Source organism: Syzygium oleosum, unplaced genomic scaffold, assembly GCF_021117445.2.
Source record: "Syzygium oleosum isolate NSW1041296 unplaced genomic scaffold, Sole_v2.1 Sole_v2.24, whole genome shotgun sequence".
Classification (NCBI taxonomy): domain Eukaryota; kingdom Viridiplantae; phylum Streptophyta; class Magnoliopsida; order Myrtales; family Myrtaceae; genus Syzygium; species Syzygium oleosum.
The window spans coordinates 342,841-361,150 of NW_026607508.1; the positions used below are offsets into that span (position 1 = coordinate 342,841).

At 47.7% G+C, this 18,310-nt stretch overlaps 1 protein-coding gene across 1 annotated transcript; it reads left to right on the forward strand.

Moving 5' to 3' along the window:
• LOC115691161 (uncharacterized) lies at positions 1–729 on the forward strand. The gene has a single exon (XM_030617733.1). The coding sequence runs from the start codon at positions 1–3 to the stop codon at positions 727–729; it is 729 nt and encodes a 242-aa protein (XP_030473593.1).
• Positions 730–18,310: the final 17,581 nt, after the last annotated feature.

Consider the following 18,310-nt stretch of genomic DNA (forward strand, 5'->3'; position numbering starts at 1 on the left):
ATGAGCAATCCTAACCCGAGGGCCCCTAGGAGAAGGACTGTGCCAAATCAGACCGGTGCTAGAGGGATAGCACCAGAGGATCCTAGATTGGATCGGATTATGCAGGCTTTAGAGACTTTGGTAGGGCAGCAAGCTCAGAACCAAGCTGCTTCTACCGCTGTAGCTACACCTGCACCTGCACTTGTAGATGTTCCGTTGGCTGGAAACGGAAATGGGAATCGGCCCATGCATAAGTTGGTGGAGCAGTTTCTAAAGCTCAAACCGCCCAAGTTCACTGGTGCAGGTGATCCTGAGGCTGCAACCGTCTGGATCAGAGAGTTGGAGAAGGTGTTTTCTTTGCTGAGATACTCAGATGAAGATAAAGTGACGTTGGCAGTTTATCAGTTGCAAGGTAATGCTAATACTTGGTGGGAAGCTACCCAAAGGAGGGTATTTCCCGAGGGTACAGCCCAGGTGTGGGGTGCCTTCGTGGAAGCTTTTAACAACAAGTACTTTTCGGATTGTGCCAAAGAACGGAAGATGAATGAATTTCAGCGTCTTCGACAGAACCAATTGTCGGTAGACCAGTATGAGGCAAAGTTTGCTGAATTGTCCAAGTATGCGCCAAGGTTGATTGAAGACCCGGTTGATAAAGCAAGGAGGTTTAGGGATGGACTGAAGCTTGAAATCAAAGATCAGTTGGTGCCTCTGAATCTGAAGGATTATGACGAACTTTATGAGAGGGCATAGTTGATTGAGAGGAACTTGGCTGAGAAGGCAATCGCGTTTGGATCGCGGTTTGTGCTAAACAAGGATAATCAGCAGTTTGGGAAGAAACCGATGACTGGGGGTAGGTTTCCCGTCCCTCCTAACAAGAAGAATGGCGTGAGAAAGCCGGTGTACAACATTAATAATGGCCTCTGTCGATTCTGTGGAAGGCGCCACAGATCAGCCCCATGTCCTGCTAGGACGGGAGCTTGCTTTGGATGTGGCCAGCGCGGTCACCACGTAAGAGATTGTCCACGCCAAGCCATGGGAGCACAAGAACCAAGACAGCAAGTAGGATAACCTGCAAGGAATGTAACATCCTGAATTCGACCCACTTTCGTGATTAATGAAATGGATATATATTTCTCATTTTGTTTTAGTGAGTCTCGCCCGGAACTAATCATTCTCGGGAAACTGACCAATAGGGAATGGCTAACTAGGAAAACGGTACGTGGACCCAAGAACTCGACCGTGAATCGAGTCCGATTTCGAGAAACGACAAGGAAATATTTTGGGCCAACGTGGGCCAATCCAAGGAGGGTGACGAATTTGGTTTGACCAACGACGTACGATTGGATCGCGGGTGATTCCGCGCAACTGAGAGTACGCGTGGCGAATAATCCCGAACTTATTCCGAACGATCGCGACCCCCGGAACTAGCGATAAATCCTCGCGTTCTCTTGGAAATCGAGATAGTCACGACTTGAGTAATCCTAAGTCGATACGCCTAACCCCTAAACAGCCGCCCGTTAGTGTGAGACGCTAAAATCGCATTTGAGCGAAATTGATCGTGGAATTGAATCCAGACTTGATTGTCGAATTTCACGGACGTGCGCGACTATTTTGCAAGGACGACATCGTATTAGTGTGGCCAATTATATTTGGGATCGGTAGGGTCGAAAATTGGAAATTTGGCCCTGGATCGGAAAATTACCATTTTACCCTTGGACCTTATGTGTTAATTTCGAATTTTTGGGGTTTAATTAGGCTTGATCAGCCCCCTAAGTGGCCGAAAATCCTAGGTCCAAAATGCCCCAAGATATTTTAGCCTTGATTGATCTTAGCCCTTAATTGTTGGACAAGATGGTAATTTTTAGTGGTTTGTTCAACCACCCCACTCAAACTATTCTCTACAAAGCTCTTGCAATCTCTCTCTCTCCCCTCATTTCTCACATTGGCCGGTCATTCTCTCCCCCTCACCCTCTCCCCATTCTGTCTTCCTTGGCCACGTGAGAGCCACGCCGGAGCACTGCCGCCGCCGCCGCTCGCCAGAAACCGCCAGCCACGCTGCCCGTCCGTCACCACCTCGCCTCACCATCACCACCCGACCATCTCGACCGTCTCTCTCGCTCTTCCCCTCTCATTCCCGTCGCCACCAACAACACTGCTCGTAGCCGCCGCTGACCGCCGCCGAAGGAGCCGTCGCTCGTTGCCGCTGGTTCGGCGTGGTGCCGCCGCTGCTCAGCCCCCCTCGCTATCCGTCCAGCCCACATTTGGAGCTTTAGACCTAGTGAGTACAAACCCTAAACCCTAATTAGGCCATTATGCATTTCTAGATAGGTTTAGGGGTTGTTTAGTGGCGGATGATTAGGGCTGACTTTGTGGCTGTTTTGATGGATTAGTATGATGATTTAAATGTGATTTGGTGGCCTAGAATGGGCTGGTTGTTGGCTGACCATTGTGGACTCGGTTTGGGCAACTATGTGGATTAAAATGGGCGCAATATGTGGGCCGTGTAGTGGCTGATTATGAGGTGAATCTTGGGAGCCTAATGTGATAAATTGATGGTGATTTAGAGGCCTAGATAGATCCGGCAAGTGGCTGTTCATGGTGGGCCGAATTGGACTTGGGGTGACTAAATTGTGGATTAATTGTGTATTGCCATGTGAGCCTTGTTTTAAACATGATGTGGTCGATTTGTGCATGATTGGTAATTAATATTGTGATGTCATGTTGTGTGCTTGGTGTGGCCGAATGATGAAATGCTTGGTGGGCCTTAAGCATGCGTAATTACATTGGCTTAATCGCGTGAATTTGGGAGTCGATCAAGTACCATGGCTGGTTTGATTGAATTGATTAAGTGGGCATGTTAAGATGTTAATTGAGCATGTTGTGGCATTAATTGAGCTTGTGGTTGAGTTAAAATTGAATGCTCAATGTGAAAATTATGGATGCCCGAGTGTTGATTGTTATGGCCATGAATTGTACATATCAAGCATTGGCATAACATGTGCATCATGTGAATGTGCACGATTGGTATTAGCATGTGATCACCTAAATCGCCCTGATGCGTCTTACGCGGGGTTCAGATAATAATCGGTGGATGTTTACGTGTGATCACATAAAACCCTGATGCATGTTACGCGGGGTATTGAACCCGTCCTGATGCGTTTTACGCGAGTTGTGTCATGAGCCTGATGCGTTTTACGCGGGCCGGAGATCCATCGAAATGTGATAGACCTGATGCGTTTTACGCGGGTCAGACCTGATACGTTTAACGCGGGTCGGTGATAAATGGAAAGTTGGCACGTGTGCAAGTGTGCAGAAATGAACATGAGCATATGCATAGTGATGGCACGTGTGCAAGAGTGCATTAACGAGTGCAAGCATGTGCATGGCATGTGTTCGTGGCTAAGTGTTTTCGCGTATGTGCCGTAATTGGGTTCTGCACTATTATTGTTATTATTATGTGCCTAACCTGCAAGGTCACTACAATGCTTGATTTGGGCCCGAGGGCCTAAGTCGTGTGATTACTCAATTGTGTGCTTGGTTAATACTTGTCAGGAGGTGCATGTTAGCCTAGTTTAGGTTTAGGGGGCCTACTCGCTGAGATTTATTCTCATTGTTGTTAAAACTCCATCTTTTCAGGCCCCCGACCTTGAGATGGCAGGCGTGCCGATTCATTTTGGGATCCCGTATCGCATAGAACGGTCGGTGATCGAGTACCCCGTAGGGAACGGGGAGACTTATGTTAGACATTTTACCAGTGTTTGGGTCGACGTGGGCGAGCCACAGTTCCAAGCTCATCAGTATCTGGGTTGATGTTTCCGGGACCCGTTTGGAGTTTATGGGCCCATTAGGACCTTTGATGTCCCGATCGTCGGGGTAAGCCAATGGGACCCGCAGGATATTGATGGAGAGGTAGCCAGCCTTGAGACAGTGTCTGAGGAGGATTCTAATCCCCGGCCGATCATCTTCGAGATGGATTCCGACCCCGAGGAGGAAGAGCCAATAGAGTGGGAGTCCGACCCCGAGCCGGAGCCGATGGAGCTGGAGCAAGAGCTGGAGGCTGATTCCGAGGAGGAGCCGGTGGAGGCCGAGTCCGAGCCGGATTCTATGGATTTCGAGTCCGAGTCATCTGACGATTCATCCGAGTCCTCGGGATCCGACCCGGACTGGTTACCCTAGGGTTCACCCTTGACCATAGTTAGGTAGGGCCGACACTTTTTGATAGGTGCCCTTCCTAGGTTTAGTACCCTGACAACCCGAGCCACATATCCCTTTTTGATGTTAGTGGCTGTTGACCCATTTTGATTTGTGTATATGCCTGTTAATGGATATTGTAGATCCATGTTATTAATGCAAATTGTATTTATTGCAATTATCGCTATCCTTGGTCATGTGGTTTTTATTTGTACGGGTGTTCGTTGCTTCCGCATGTGCATTGTTCTCTGTTTTGGATTTCGAGTCGGTGACGCGTCCTAGGACGTCGCACTATATCCGACCGAGGTAGGGTTCGGGGCGTGACATCCCCCGTTGATTTGGTATCAGAGCAAGGTCAGCTCGATCCAACTCGGTCGAAGCCTGGAGTGATAAGGAACGAGGGCCCTGGGTAGCTAATAGGGAGACTTGTGTGCTACATGTACCTCCAAACTGTTTGAATTGCGTTATTGAGTGATTGTTGTGATTAACCCGTAAAGTACAGGTGCGGCAGGACCCGAGGTGAGTACACATTTCTCATTGGTTGAGAATTCATTATGCTCGTGTTTGACTGCCTGCTGAGTGATTGATTGTTGTGATTTTTCCTAGGATCATAGACTGGTATAGTTTGCCTAGGTCTCTAATTCCTGAATGGAATTATAGCAGGTAGGCGAGTAGTGAGGATAACCTGTGAGGATGAGAAGAGGAAGGGGAACAAGAGGACAATCGAGTGCAAGGGGCCAAGAGGCTAGGGACCTAAGGCTTGATGCAGTTATTCAGATGTTGCAGGAAATCGGGAATTTGATGGGAAGGCAGGCGCAGGTAATCAGGCCAACCAAGGCCAGGCCCAGGTAATGGTGAATAGACAAATGCATCAGTTGGTAGAACAATTCCTGAAGTTGAAGCCACCAAAGTTCAATGGAAGAGGTGACCCCGAGGCCGCGCCGCGTTGGGTAGAGGAGCTGGAGAAGGCCTTCGAGGTTCTGGGGTGCACCGAGACTGAGAAAGTGACATTAGCGGTGTATCAATTGCAAGACAATGCTAATGACTGGTGGAAGGCCACCAGGGGAAGAGTATTTCCCGAGGGTACCGCCTTGACTTGGGCCGTGTTTACTGAAAACTTTTATGGGAAGTATTTTTCTGAGAACGCTAAAGAAAGAAAGTTAGCAGAGTTTATGAGACTCCGTCAAGGGCAGATGACCGTAGACCAGTATGAGGCGGAATTCGCAAGACTGTCAAAGTTCACGCCTAGGATGGTTGAGGACCCGTAAGATAAGGTCAGAAGGTTCCGTGATGGGCTGAAGCCGGACCTTCGAAGCCAAATGATCTCACTGGACATCCGAGACTATGGAAGAATGTATGAGCGAGCATAGGCTATAGAGCGAGATCAGGTGGACAGGGCAGCCGCTTCTGGATCGCGGTTTGCCCCGGCTAGGGACAACCGTCGCTTCGGGAAGAAGCCGATGGCGGGAAAATTCGTCCCTCCCATTAAGAAGAACATTAGGAAGCCAAACCACCAGTAGAACCGGTTTGGGGCGTGTTTTAAGTGCGGAAGTATGGACCACCAGATAAGGAATTGCCCTCAGCAATGCCCAGCAGGACCACCGATGCAACCATAACAGCCCCGAATTGGAAATCAGGCTGGGAATCCCCCGCCGGCTAATTTGGACAGGCCGCCGGCACAAGGACGTGTGTATGGCATGGCGCGAAGGAAGTTGAGAATGCGCCAGGCATGGTCACAGGTATGGTTTCTCTGTGCAATTATGTTGCGTATGCTTTATTCGACCCGAGGGCGTCGCACTAATTTGTGTCTGCTCAGTTTGTTGAATTGGCTGGATTAAAACCTGTTTTGTTAGAAGTGTGGTTATGTGTGACTACACCATTAATGGATAAGATATGCATATCGTTAGGGTGCCCGAACTATAAGATAGTAATTGGTGGCATAGAAAGCAAGATAGATTTGGCTATTTTGGCAATGTATGATTTTGATGTGATTGTGGGCATGGATTGGTTAGTCAAACAGAATGCTATGATGGATTGCACTAGCAGGGTGATTTAGTTTAGTCCGGCTGGACACCCTAGATTTGAGTTTGTAGGGAGTTGAGGAAGAACCTCGATCCCTTGGGTTTCATCAGTAGAAGCAACCAAGTTGTTGGAAGAGGGGTGTCAAGGTTACCTGGCAAGTGCGGTTGATTCGACGGCGGAAAAAGTGCGGCTAGAGGATATAGCAGTGGTGTGCAACTTTCCCGATGTCTTTCCCCAGGAATTGCCGAGATTGCCACCAGAAAGAGAAGTGGAGTTTGTTATCGAGTTGGCCCCTGGGACTGAGCCAATCTCGAAGCCGCCTTATAGGATGTCATTGTCGGAGTTGAAAGAATTAAAAGTCCAGATGCAGGAACTGCTGGACAAGGGTTTTATTCGACCGAGTGCGTCTCCATGGGGAGCTCCAGTCTTGTTCGTAAGAAAGAAAGATGGGTCGTTGAGGCTATGTATCGACTACCGCCAGCTGAATCAGGTGATAATAAAAAAATAGTATCCCCTCCCAAGGATTGACGACCTGTTCGATCAGTTACAAAGAGCCTCGATATTCTCTAAGATTGACCTGAGGATAGGGTATCATCAGTTGAGGATCCAAAAGAAGGATATCCTTAAGACGGCATTCAGGACGAGGTATGGGCACTATGAATTCACGGTAATTCCGTTTGGGCTGACTAATGCCCCTGCTGCTTTCATGGACTTAATGAATCGGGTATTCAAGGAGTTTTTGGATCAGTTCGTCATCGTCTTCATAGATGATATTTTAGTGTATTCAAAGAGTCCCGAGGAACATGAGGTACACTTGGAAAAGGTCCTGCGAACATTAAGAGAGCATGCACTGTATGCTAAGTTTAGCAAGTGCGAGTTTTGGCTTAACTGAGTAGCATTTCTTGGACATATAATTTCCGGAGAAGGAATCTCCGTGGATCCGGCGAAGATTGAAGCAGTGATGGATTGGCCTAGATCGACGACAGTTACTGAGGTTCGAAGCTTCTTAGGTCTGGCAGGGTACTATCGACGATTCGTGGAAAGATTCTCAGCGATAGCCACTCCATTGACAAGGTTACTTAAGAAGGAGACGAAGTTTGAATGGACAGAAAAGTGCGAAGAGAGTTTTCAGGAATTGAAACAGAGATTGACGACTGTGCCAGTGCTAACAATCCCTTCAGGACCGGGAGGATACGAGATTTATAGTGATGCTTCGCTTAAGGGATTGGGATGCGTGCTAATGCAATATGGAAGGGTGGTTGCTTATGGATCGCGTCAGTTAAGGCCTCATGAGATGAACTACCCGACTCACGACTTGGAACTGACAGCAATCATTTTCGCACTTAAGATTTGGAGGCACTATTTATGTGGAGAAAGATTCCAGATTTACACGGACCACCAGAGTCTCAAGTACTTGTTTTCTCAAAAGGAGCTAAATATGAGACAGCGTCGTTGGATGGAGTTGCTGAAGGACTATGACTGTGACATTTTGTATCATCCCGGAAAAGCCAACCGGGTAGCGGATGCCCTCAGTTGAAAGTCGAGCATCGCGCAATTAATGGTCAAAGAGTGAATTTTATTGGAAAGAGCATGAGACTCAGAGTTTAAGTTCGAGGTAGGACACCTCTCCAGTTTAGTAGCGACGCTAAGGATTGAACCGGAAGTGCAAACCAAAATTAAAGCAATACGGTCCACGGACCCTGAGATTAAGAAGATTCTGGGGATGGATGGCACTAAGAGGAAACCGGATTTCCAAGTGTCCGAGGACAGAATTCTGAAGTTTCGAGGACGTTTGTGCGTGCCCGATAATTTGGAACTTAAGGAAGAGATCTTATCGGAAGCTCATAGGAGCAATTATAGCATTCACAAGGGCAGCACGAAGATGTACCAGAACCTTCGACAATATTATTGGTGGAATGGAATGAAGGTGGATGTGGCCAAGCACGTGGCCAAGCGTTTGACGTGCCAACAAGTGAAGGCACAACATTGTAAACCTGGTGGGATGTTACAGCCGTTGGAAATCCCAGAATGGAAATGGGAGCATATTACGATGGATTTCGTCACGGGATTACCAAGAAGCCAGAGGGGACATGATTCTATTTGGGTGATAGTGGACAGACTGACTAAATCAGCGCACTTCCTGGCGGTGCGAAAAGATTTTGAATTGGAAAGGTATGCGGAATTGTATGTACGGCAGATAGTCCGACTGCATGGAGTACCGGTAACGATCACTTCGGACCGTGATCCCAGATTTACTGCTAATTTTTGGAAAAGTCTGCAAGCGGCCCTAGGAACAAAGTTGCAGTTCAGTACAGCCTATCATCCACAGACGGATGGCCAGTCTGAAAGGACTATTCAGACTTTAGAGGATATGCTAAGAGCATGTGTATTAGATTTTCAGGGTAAGTTCCATTTGGTTGAATTTGCCTACAATAACAGCTTTCAGCAAAGTATTCGAATGGCACCATTTGAAGCGCTTTTATGGCACAGTGTGTAGAACACCGTTGTGTTGGGAGGAAGTGAGAGAAAGAAGTGTAACGGGTCCAGAGTTGGTTCAACAGTCGGTGGAAACAGTAAAGATTATCCGGGAAAGGCTAAAGACAGCACAGAGCCGTCAGAAGAGTTATGCGGACAGAAGGCGTAGACCGTTGGAGTTTCAGGTTGGTGACCACGTCTTCCTTAAAATCTCACCGATGAGAGGACTGTCTCGGTTTGGCAAGAAAGGAAAGCTGAGTCCAAGGTATATAGGCCCGTTCGAGATTTTAGAGAGGATTGGAACGTTGGCTTATCGTCTCGCTTTGCCGCCGAATTTGTCGCAAGTTCATAACGTCTTCCACGTGTCAATGTTGAGGAAGTACGAACCGGATCCGACCCACGTGCTAAATCATGAAGTAATAGACGTGGACGACAGGGTGTCGTACGTGGAGAGACCGGTACGAATCGAGGACAGGAAGGAGCAGGTTTTGAGGAATAAGACGATCCCGTTGGTCAAGGTTGTTTGGGAACATCACGGCATAGAAGGTGCCACCTTGGAAAGTGAGGAAGCAATGCGGCGTCAACACCCCCATTTGTTAGAGTAATCAGGTTTGAGTTGTAAATTTCGAGGACGAAATTTTTGTAAGGGGGGAAGAGTTGTAACATCTTGAATTCGACCCACTTTCGTGATCAATGAAATGGATATATATTTCTCATTTTGTTTTAGTGAGTCTCGCCCAGAACTAATCATTCTCGGGATACTGATCAATAGGGAATGGCTAACTAGGAAAATGGTACATGGACCCAAGAACTCGATCACGAATCGAGTTCGATTTCGAGAAACGACGAGGAAATATTTTGGGCTAACGTGGGCCGATCCAAGGAGGGTGACGGATTTGGTTTGGCTAACGACGTACGATCGGATCGCGGGTGATTCCACGCATCCGAGAGTACGCGTGGCGAACAATCCCGAACTTATTCCGAACGATCGCGATCCCAGGAACTAGCGATAAATCCTCGCGTTCTCTTGGAAATCGAGACCGTCACGACTCGAGTAATCCTAAGTCGATACGCGTAACCCCTAAACAGCCGCCCGTTAGTGAGAGACGCTAAAATCGCATTTGAGCGAAATTGATCGTGGAATTGAATCTGGACTTGATTGTCGAATTTCATGGACCTGCGCGACTATTTTGCAAGGACGACGTCGTATTAGTGTGGCCAATTATATTTGGGATCGGTAGGGTCGAAAATTGGAAATTTGACCCAGGATCGAAAAATTACTATTTTGCCCTTGGACCTTATATGTTAATTCCGAATTTTTGGGGTTTAATTAGGCTTGATCAGCCCCCTAAGTAGCCGAAAATCCTAGGTCCAAAATGCCTCAAGATATTTTAGCCTTGATTGATCTTAGCCCTTAATTGTTGGACAAGATGGTAATTTTTAGTGGTTTGTTCAACCACCCCACTCAAACCATTCTCTACAAAACTCTTGCAATCTGTCTCTCTCCCCTCATTTCTCACATTGGCCGGTCATTCTCTCCCCCTCACCCTCTCCCCATTCCGTCTTCCTTGGCCGCGTGAGAGCCACGCTGGAGCACCGCCGCCATTCGCCAGAAATCGCCAGCCACGCCGCCCATCCGTCACCACCTCACCTCACCATCACCACCCGACCATCCGGACCGTCTCTCTCTCTCTCCCCCCTCTCATTCCCATCGTCATCAATAGCACCGCTCATCGCCGCCGCCGACCGCCGCCGAAGGAGCCGCCGCTCGTCGCCGCTGGTCCGGCGTGGTGCCGCCGCTGCTCAGCCCCCCTCGCCATCCGTCCAGCCGACATTTGAAGCTTTAGACCTAGTGAGTACAAACCCTAAGCCCTAATTAGGCCATTATGCATTTCTAGATAGGTTTACGGGTTGTTTAGTGGCGGATGATTAGGGCTTACTTTGTGGCTGTTTTGATGGATTAGTGTGATGATTTAAATGTGATTTGGTGGCCTAGAATGGGCTGGTTGTTGGCTGATCATTGTGGACTCGGTTTGGGCAACTATGTGGATTAAAATGGGCGCAATATGTGGGCCGTGTAGTGGCTGATTATGAGGTGAATCTTGGGAGCCTAATGTGATAAATTGATGGTGATTTAGAGGCCTAGATAGGTCCGACTAGTGGCTATTCATGGTGGGCCGAATTGGACTTGGGGTGACTAAATTGTGGATTAATTGTGTATTGCCATGTGAGCCTTGTTTTAATCATGATGTGGCTGATTTGTACATGATTGGTAATTAATATTGTGATGGCATGTTGTGTGCTTGGTGTGGCCGAATGATGAAATGCTTGGTGGGCCTTAAGCATGCGTAATTACATTGGCTTAATCGCATGAATTTGGGAGTCGATCGAGTACCATGGCTGGTTTGATTGAATTGATTAAGTGGGCATGTTAAGATGTTAATTGAGCATGTTGTGGCATTAATTGAGCTTGTGGTTGAGTTAAAATTGAATGCTCAATGTGGAAATTATGTATGCCCGAGTGTTGATTGTTATGGCCATGAATTGTACATATCAAGCATTGGCATAACATGTGCATCATGTGAATGTGCACGATTGGCATGAGCATGTGATCACCTAAATCGCCCTGATGCATCTTACACGGGGTTCAGATAATAATCGGCGGATGTTTATGTGTGATCACATAAAACCCTTATGCGTTTTACGCGGGGTGTTGAACCCGTCCTGATGCGTTTTACGCGGGACGATGCCCAGGCTACCGGAAGATGGCCAACCTGATGCGTTTTACGCGAGTTGTGTCATGAGCCTGATGCGTTTTACACGGGCCGGAGATCGATCGAAATGTGATAGACCTGATGCGTTTTACGCGGGTCGGACATAATGCGTTTAACGCGGGTCGGTGATAAATGGAAAGTTAGCACGTGTGCAGAAATGAACATGAGCATATGCATAGTGATGGCACGTGTGCAAGTGCATTAACGAGTGCAAGCATGTGCATGGCATGTGTTCGTGGCTAAGTGATTTCGCGTATGTTCCGTAATTGGGTTTTGTACTACTATTGTTATTATTATGTGCCTAACCTGCAGTGTCACGCCCCGAACCCCATCGAGCACGCAACACCCTTCACTGGTCGAATAATGCGACGTCCCAGAAAATCGCCAACCCAAATTCAACTTATCAGAGATTTAAATCAATCAGCGAAAGCCACAAATACCCGGACAATAATCGACCAGGGGTAAGAGAGAGAATAGACATTCATTGCTTATCCAAACTTATACAATATTCACATATACAAACCATAATATACAAGCACACCGAAAATCTAAACTATGCACCACTGACATTCACAAAGATCAGTAGCCTAGTATACCATATCTCCAAAAATGGTACACTTCAAAAAGCCTACACTCAGCCGCTACACTAGCCCTTACGCCCTTTAGATGGCGTCCACTCAGAATCTGACCCCTCATCACCCGAATCTGAATCCCCTTGAACTGTCTGCTCCTCTGAGGGCTTCGACGCAGCCTCGATCTCAATCGGGTTATCTATGTCACCCGACTCCACTGGAACCTCGACCCGCTCCTCCTCCTCTAGCTCCTCATCCGACTCGTCCTCTGGCCCAAACTCGGGATCGTACTCGGGTATGACCTCTAGTCCTATCTCTGGGTCTTCCTCGGGTTCTTCTTCTAGCGCCTCTTCAGGCTCATCCTCAGGGTCTTCTTCTTATTCTGGTTCCTCCTCTGGTATTACCTCGAGGTCCACATCCATAGGGTCGTACCCTACCTAGGACTCCTCCGACTTCGGATCAGGCTCGGCCACGGGAGGTTCCGGTACTGTAGGATGGGCCAGATGTCCAGACTACGCCAGACTAGTCTCCAAACTAGTCATCTCTCCATCGGGAGGGGGTATGGCTGATGGGACATTGAAGCCACGGACGGGACCAAACTCATCTATCCTATCTCTAAACATCTAGGCTGTGTATGTGTGAGCCTGCCAGAGGGGTAGTCCTATATCTACCCAAACCACCGAAGTATATTTCATCCAGGTCATGTTATCATCTATAGGGTATTCTACAACGTCGTGATCGGTGTGCATAGGAATCCCAAAACGCTGCGGTGGCGGTGGCGGAAGATTCATGGCTCAGGCCGAGGTTCTCAAATTGTTGGTTGAAACAACCATGAGATCACATCTCAATAAGTACATACCCTAAACCCCACCTAGGCTATCACGTACCTCCAGACAAAACCAAACAGGACATCACTCAATAAACACATCATGCACACAATTTCCCTTACCTGGGCTTTTCATGCGTGCAACCTGCACGTTAGCCACAATAACATAATTGCCAACCACATGCACAATCCCAATACATTTCACACACGAATTTCCCTCAATTCGCCAGTGACCCGCGTACTGGTACCGCCTCAGGTTCACTGCGACCAACCCATACTTTCCACTCAACTCGCCAGTGACCCGTGTAATGGTACCGCCTCAGGTTCACTGCGACCAACCCATACTTTCCACTCAACTCGCCAGTGACCCGTGTAATGGTACCGCCTCAGGTTCACTGCGACCAACTCATAATCACAATACTTCGGGGCCCGCGTAGTGGTACCACCTCAGGCCATGTATCTTGCCCGCGTAATGGTACCGCCTCAGGCTCAACATCCACCACCTACGACACAACCCGCGTAATGGTACCGCCTCAGGTTGGTCATCCTCCGGTAATACCGGGCATCGTCCCGCGTAGTAGTACCGCCTCAGGACGGATTAATTCCCCGCGTAATGGTACCGCCTCAGGGATTTTTGTCACCACACATACAGCACCACCACATTATTTTTCACTCCTTCACTTGCTCGACACCCACATGCCAATACATTAGCCAATCACACTTGGCCTGTGCACGCACCAAACTACACACATTTCTCATGCTCGATCAACACTCAATAATGCCAATTACAAATTAAATCAATTCAGCCCATGCGTGCACATAATAGCCCACTTTTCAATCAATCAAGTCACGATCCAACAAACATACAAGGCCACTATCGGGCCCACAAACACAGCCACAATCATGGCATAAAATTCAACATTTTCAAGTCCATTTCCAGCCCTAATTACCTCCCCAATTCAGCCACAACACGGCTCGTCAACCCGACGCCGTTTAGTCCTCAAATCAAATCATATGCTCATCAAGACGAGCCACAATTTCCAGCACCTGATTCCACATCAAATCAGTCCCGAACATCACAAATTCACCCACAATTAAGCCAATTCAAGTCCCCAAATCAGTCCACCAATATAACCCCTAAATCGTCACTAATTAACCCGATTTAGCCCATAATCGTGTCTATCGATACCCGACATCCTAAATAGGGTTTAGGGGGCGACTTACATGGACTCTAGACTAGCTCGGCTAGAGTGGAAATGGGGCGGCTGATCGACGGCCTCACGGCGGCGATCGGCGACAGCGAGCGGCTCGGCGGACTGCGACGGCAGCTGCATGGCGGGCTTGGGCGAACGGCTGCTGGTCTGTCTCGGCTGGGCTGAACTGAGTGATGGCTGGTGGTGGTTCGGTGAGGGGGAAAACAGGAGAGGGAGAGGGGGTAAGGTGAGCGGCGGTGGCTCCGGCGTGTGGCGGCTCCGGCTAGACGGGTAGACGGCGGCGGCGACCAGCCTTGGCGAATGGCGACAGTCACGGTTGGGAGGAGGGTGATCGACCGGGAGGGAGAGAGAGAAGGAATGCCGAGAGGGAGGGAGAGAGAGAGAGAGAGAGAGAGAGAGAGAGAGAGAGAGAGAGAGAGAGAGAAAATTGGGTTTAAATAATCCCATGTCAATTATTGGTGTGCCAATTGACCATCATGCCCTCCTCTCTAAAATCCAATCAACGGTCGAGATTCGATCTTATCCTAAGATCGACGGTCCGAATTACTCCTAGCCAAAAATATCCAGGGGTATAATTGGAATTTCACAAAATTCCCAAGTGCAAAATTGTCCAAAAATCTCTATTTCTAAGGCTAGGGCAAAATGACCAAAATGCCCTTCCCCATTACACTTGGCCTTAGCAAAATCTCAGGGGTAAAACGGTCAGTTTCCATTTCTTGCCGAAACTCGATTTTTCTAAAGGATTCGGGCAAATCTGAGGCTAATCGAGCAAATGACAACATCGTCCAAATGTTCTGTCATGACTTTCTATATTTCTAATGCCCAACTTGGTCTCTAGTTATTGACTAAGTTCTAAATAACGTAACTTGAGCATATCTCAGACTAACGGGTGGCTTTTGGGGAAATTCGTACTTTTGACCCGTGGCCGATACTAAATCAAGCCACGTTCAAGTTCACTCGGGTCGTGACGACCTCGGTTGTCACTTAATTGTGAGGTTCGATCGCTAGTTCCGACGGGCACGATTGTTTGGTATAGGTTTAGGGTCATTCGTCAGTTCATTTCGTGGTCAAGCGGAATTACTCGCGATCCACTAATATGACAGCGGCGAACTGATCCTTGACTATCCTTGGATCGGCCTTCATTGGCTCAAAATGTCACCTCGACAATTTTCATGGTCGAAAGTCGGTTCACGATCAAGTTCTTTGGTCGCGCGAATTTAAATCCCTAATTAGCCTTTCCCTAACGGTTAGTATCCCAGGAATGATCAGTTCCGGGCGAGATCTAACTACAAGTACGTTCATAAAACCATTCATTTCATAAATCTCAAGTGGGTCGGATTTCAGAATGTCACATGCAAGGTCACTAAAATGCTTGATTTGGGCCCGAGGGCCTAAGTCGTGTGATTGCTCAATTGTGTGTTTGGTTAATACTTGTCAGGAGGTGCATGTTAGCCTAGTTTAGGTTTAGGGGGCCTACCCGCTAAGATTTATTCTCATTGTTGTTAAAACCCCATCTTTTCAGACCCCCGACCTTGAGATGGCAGGCGTGCCGATTCATTTTGGGATCCCGTACCGCATAGAGCGGTCGGTGATCGAGTACCCCGTAGGGAACGGGGAGACTTATGTTAGACATTTTATCACTGTTTGGGTCGACGTGGGCGAGCCACAGTTCGAGGCTCATCAGTATCTGGGTTGGTGTTTCTGGGACCCGTTTGGAGTTTATGGGCCCCTTAGGACCTTTGATGTCCCGATCGTCGGGGTAAGCCAATGGGACCCGCAGGATATTGATGGAGAGGTAGCCAGCCCTGAGGCCGTGTCTGAGGAGGATTCTGATCCCCGGCCGATCATCGTCGAGATGGATTCCGACCCCGAGGAGGAAGAGCCAATGGAGTGGGAGTCCGACCCCGAGCCGGAGCCGATGAAGTTGGAGCCAGAGCTGTTCGAGGAGGAGCCGGTGGAGGCCGAGTCCGAGCCGGATTCTATGGACTTCGAGTCCGAGTCGTCTGACGATTCGTCCGAGTCCTCGGGGTCCGACCCGGACTGGTTACCATAGTGTTCACCCTTGACCATAGTTAGGTAGGGCCAACACTTTTTGATAGGTGCCCTTCCTAGGTTTAGTACCCTGACCGCCCGAGCCACATACCCCTTTTTGATGTTAGTGGCTGTTGACCCATTTTGATTTGGGTATATGCCTGTCAATGGATATTGTAGATCCATGTTATTAATGCAAGTTGTATTTATTGCAATTATTGCTATCCTTGGTCATGTGATTTTTATTTGTACGGGTGTTCGTTGCTTCCGCATGTGCATTGTTCTCTGTTTTGGATTTCGGGTCGGCGACGCGTCCTGGGACGTCGCACTATATCCGACCGCGGTAGAGTTGTCGCGTGCCGTAGGGTTCGGGGCGTGACAAGGAATGCCCCGCCGAACTAGTTGAACCGACCCCAAGTACAAGGAAGGGTCTATGCTGTCATATGGAAGGAGGCGGAGGATTCACCTGCCTTTATTACAGGTATGGTATCGTTACATGACCATGCTGCTTATGCTTTATTTGATCCTGGAGCTACGCATTCGTTTGTGGCTAAGCAATTTGTGGAATTAGTGGGATTAAGTCTGAAATTGTTGGGAGTGGTTTATAGTAGTTCTACCCCTTTAAAGGATAGCGTAGTTTTTGCAGTAGGTTGTACTGGTTGTAAGTTATCTGTTGGCGGTCATGAGGACAACATAGATTTGATTGTCTTGATGATGTTTGACTTCGACGTGATTATTGGGATGGATTGGCTCACCAAACAACGAGCTACGGTAAACTGTTACCGCAAGACGATTCAGTTTGAGCCTTTAGGGAGTGTTGGTTTTGAGTTTGTCAGGAATCGAGGAGGATCGTCGATTCCTTTAATTTCGTCATTTGAAGTTACTCGGTTGTTGGACGAGGGTTGTCAAGGCTATTTGGTAACTTTAGTTGACACCTTAGTCGAGGAGCAGAGAATGCAAGACATTGCTATAGTATAGGAGTTTTCGGATGTTTTTCCTCAAGAATTGCCTGGATTACCCCCAGAAAGAGAAATAGAATTCGTAATTGAGTTGGCCCCTGGTACGGAGCTAATTTCTAAGGCACCTTACAGGATGGCGCTATTGGAAATAAAGGAGTTAAAGGTTTAGATGCAATAGTTATTGGACAAAGGATTTATTCGTCCTAGTGCATCACCTTGGGGAGTGCCAATTCTGTTTGTAAGGAAGAAGGATGGGTCGTTGCGCCTTTGCATTGACTACCGACAACTCAATCAGGTGACGATTAAAAATAAATATTCGTTGCTAAGGATAGATGATTTGTTTGACCAACTTCAAGGAGCTTCGATATTTTCAAAGATAGACTTGAGAACAGGTTATCACCAACTGAGGATCAAGAAGGAAGATATACCGAAAACGGCATTTCGAACGCACTATGGCCATAATGAGTTTACTGTGATGCCGTTTGGTCTTACAAATGCACCTGTAGCTTTTATGGATTTGATGAACAGGGTGTTCAAGGAGTATTTGGACAAGTTCGTGATCGTGTTCATTGATAACATTCTTGTGTATTCGAAGAGTTATGAGGAACACGAACAGCACTTGAGGACAGTGCTGCAAACTCTTCGAGATCATAAGCTGTATGCCAAGTTTAGTAAGTGTAAGTTTTGGTTAACTCGAGTGGCTTTTCTTGGACATGTGATTTCTGGAGAAGGGATTTCAGTGGATCCAGCTAAGATTGAAGCAGTTATGAATTGGCCAAGGCCAATGACGGTAATTGAAGTTCGAAGTTTCTTGGGATTGGCCGGCTATTATAGGAGGTTCGTGGAGAAGTTTTCTGCGATAGCTATGCCCTTGACGCGATTGCTGAAAAAGGATACAAAGTTTAAATGGACGGATAAGTGTGAGCAGTTTTCAAGAGCTTAAACAGAAGCTAACTACTGCGCTTGTTTTGACATTACCATCTGGATCAGGAGGTTATGAAATTTACAATGATGCATCGTACAAAGGATTAGGATGTGTCTTAATGCAACATGGAAGAGTTGTGGCATATGCATCCCGGCAATTGAGATCGCATGAGTTGAATTATCCGACGCACGACTTGGAATTAGCGGCAATCATTTTTGCGCTAAAGATCTAGAGGCATTATTTGTGCGGGGAAAGGTTTCATATTTATATGGATCATCAGAGCCTAAAGTATTTGTTCTCGCAAAAGGAATTGAACATGAGGCAACGCAGGTGGATGGAATT

Excerpts from the sequence above, each read along its gene's own strand:
- LOC115691161 (XM_030617733.1), top strand. The coding sequence starts at position 1 with ATGAGCAATCCTAACCCGAGGGCCCCTAGGAGAAGGACTGTGCCAAAT.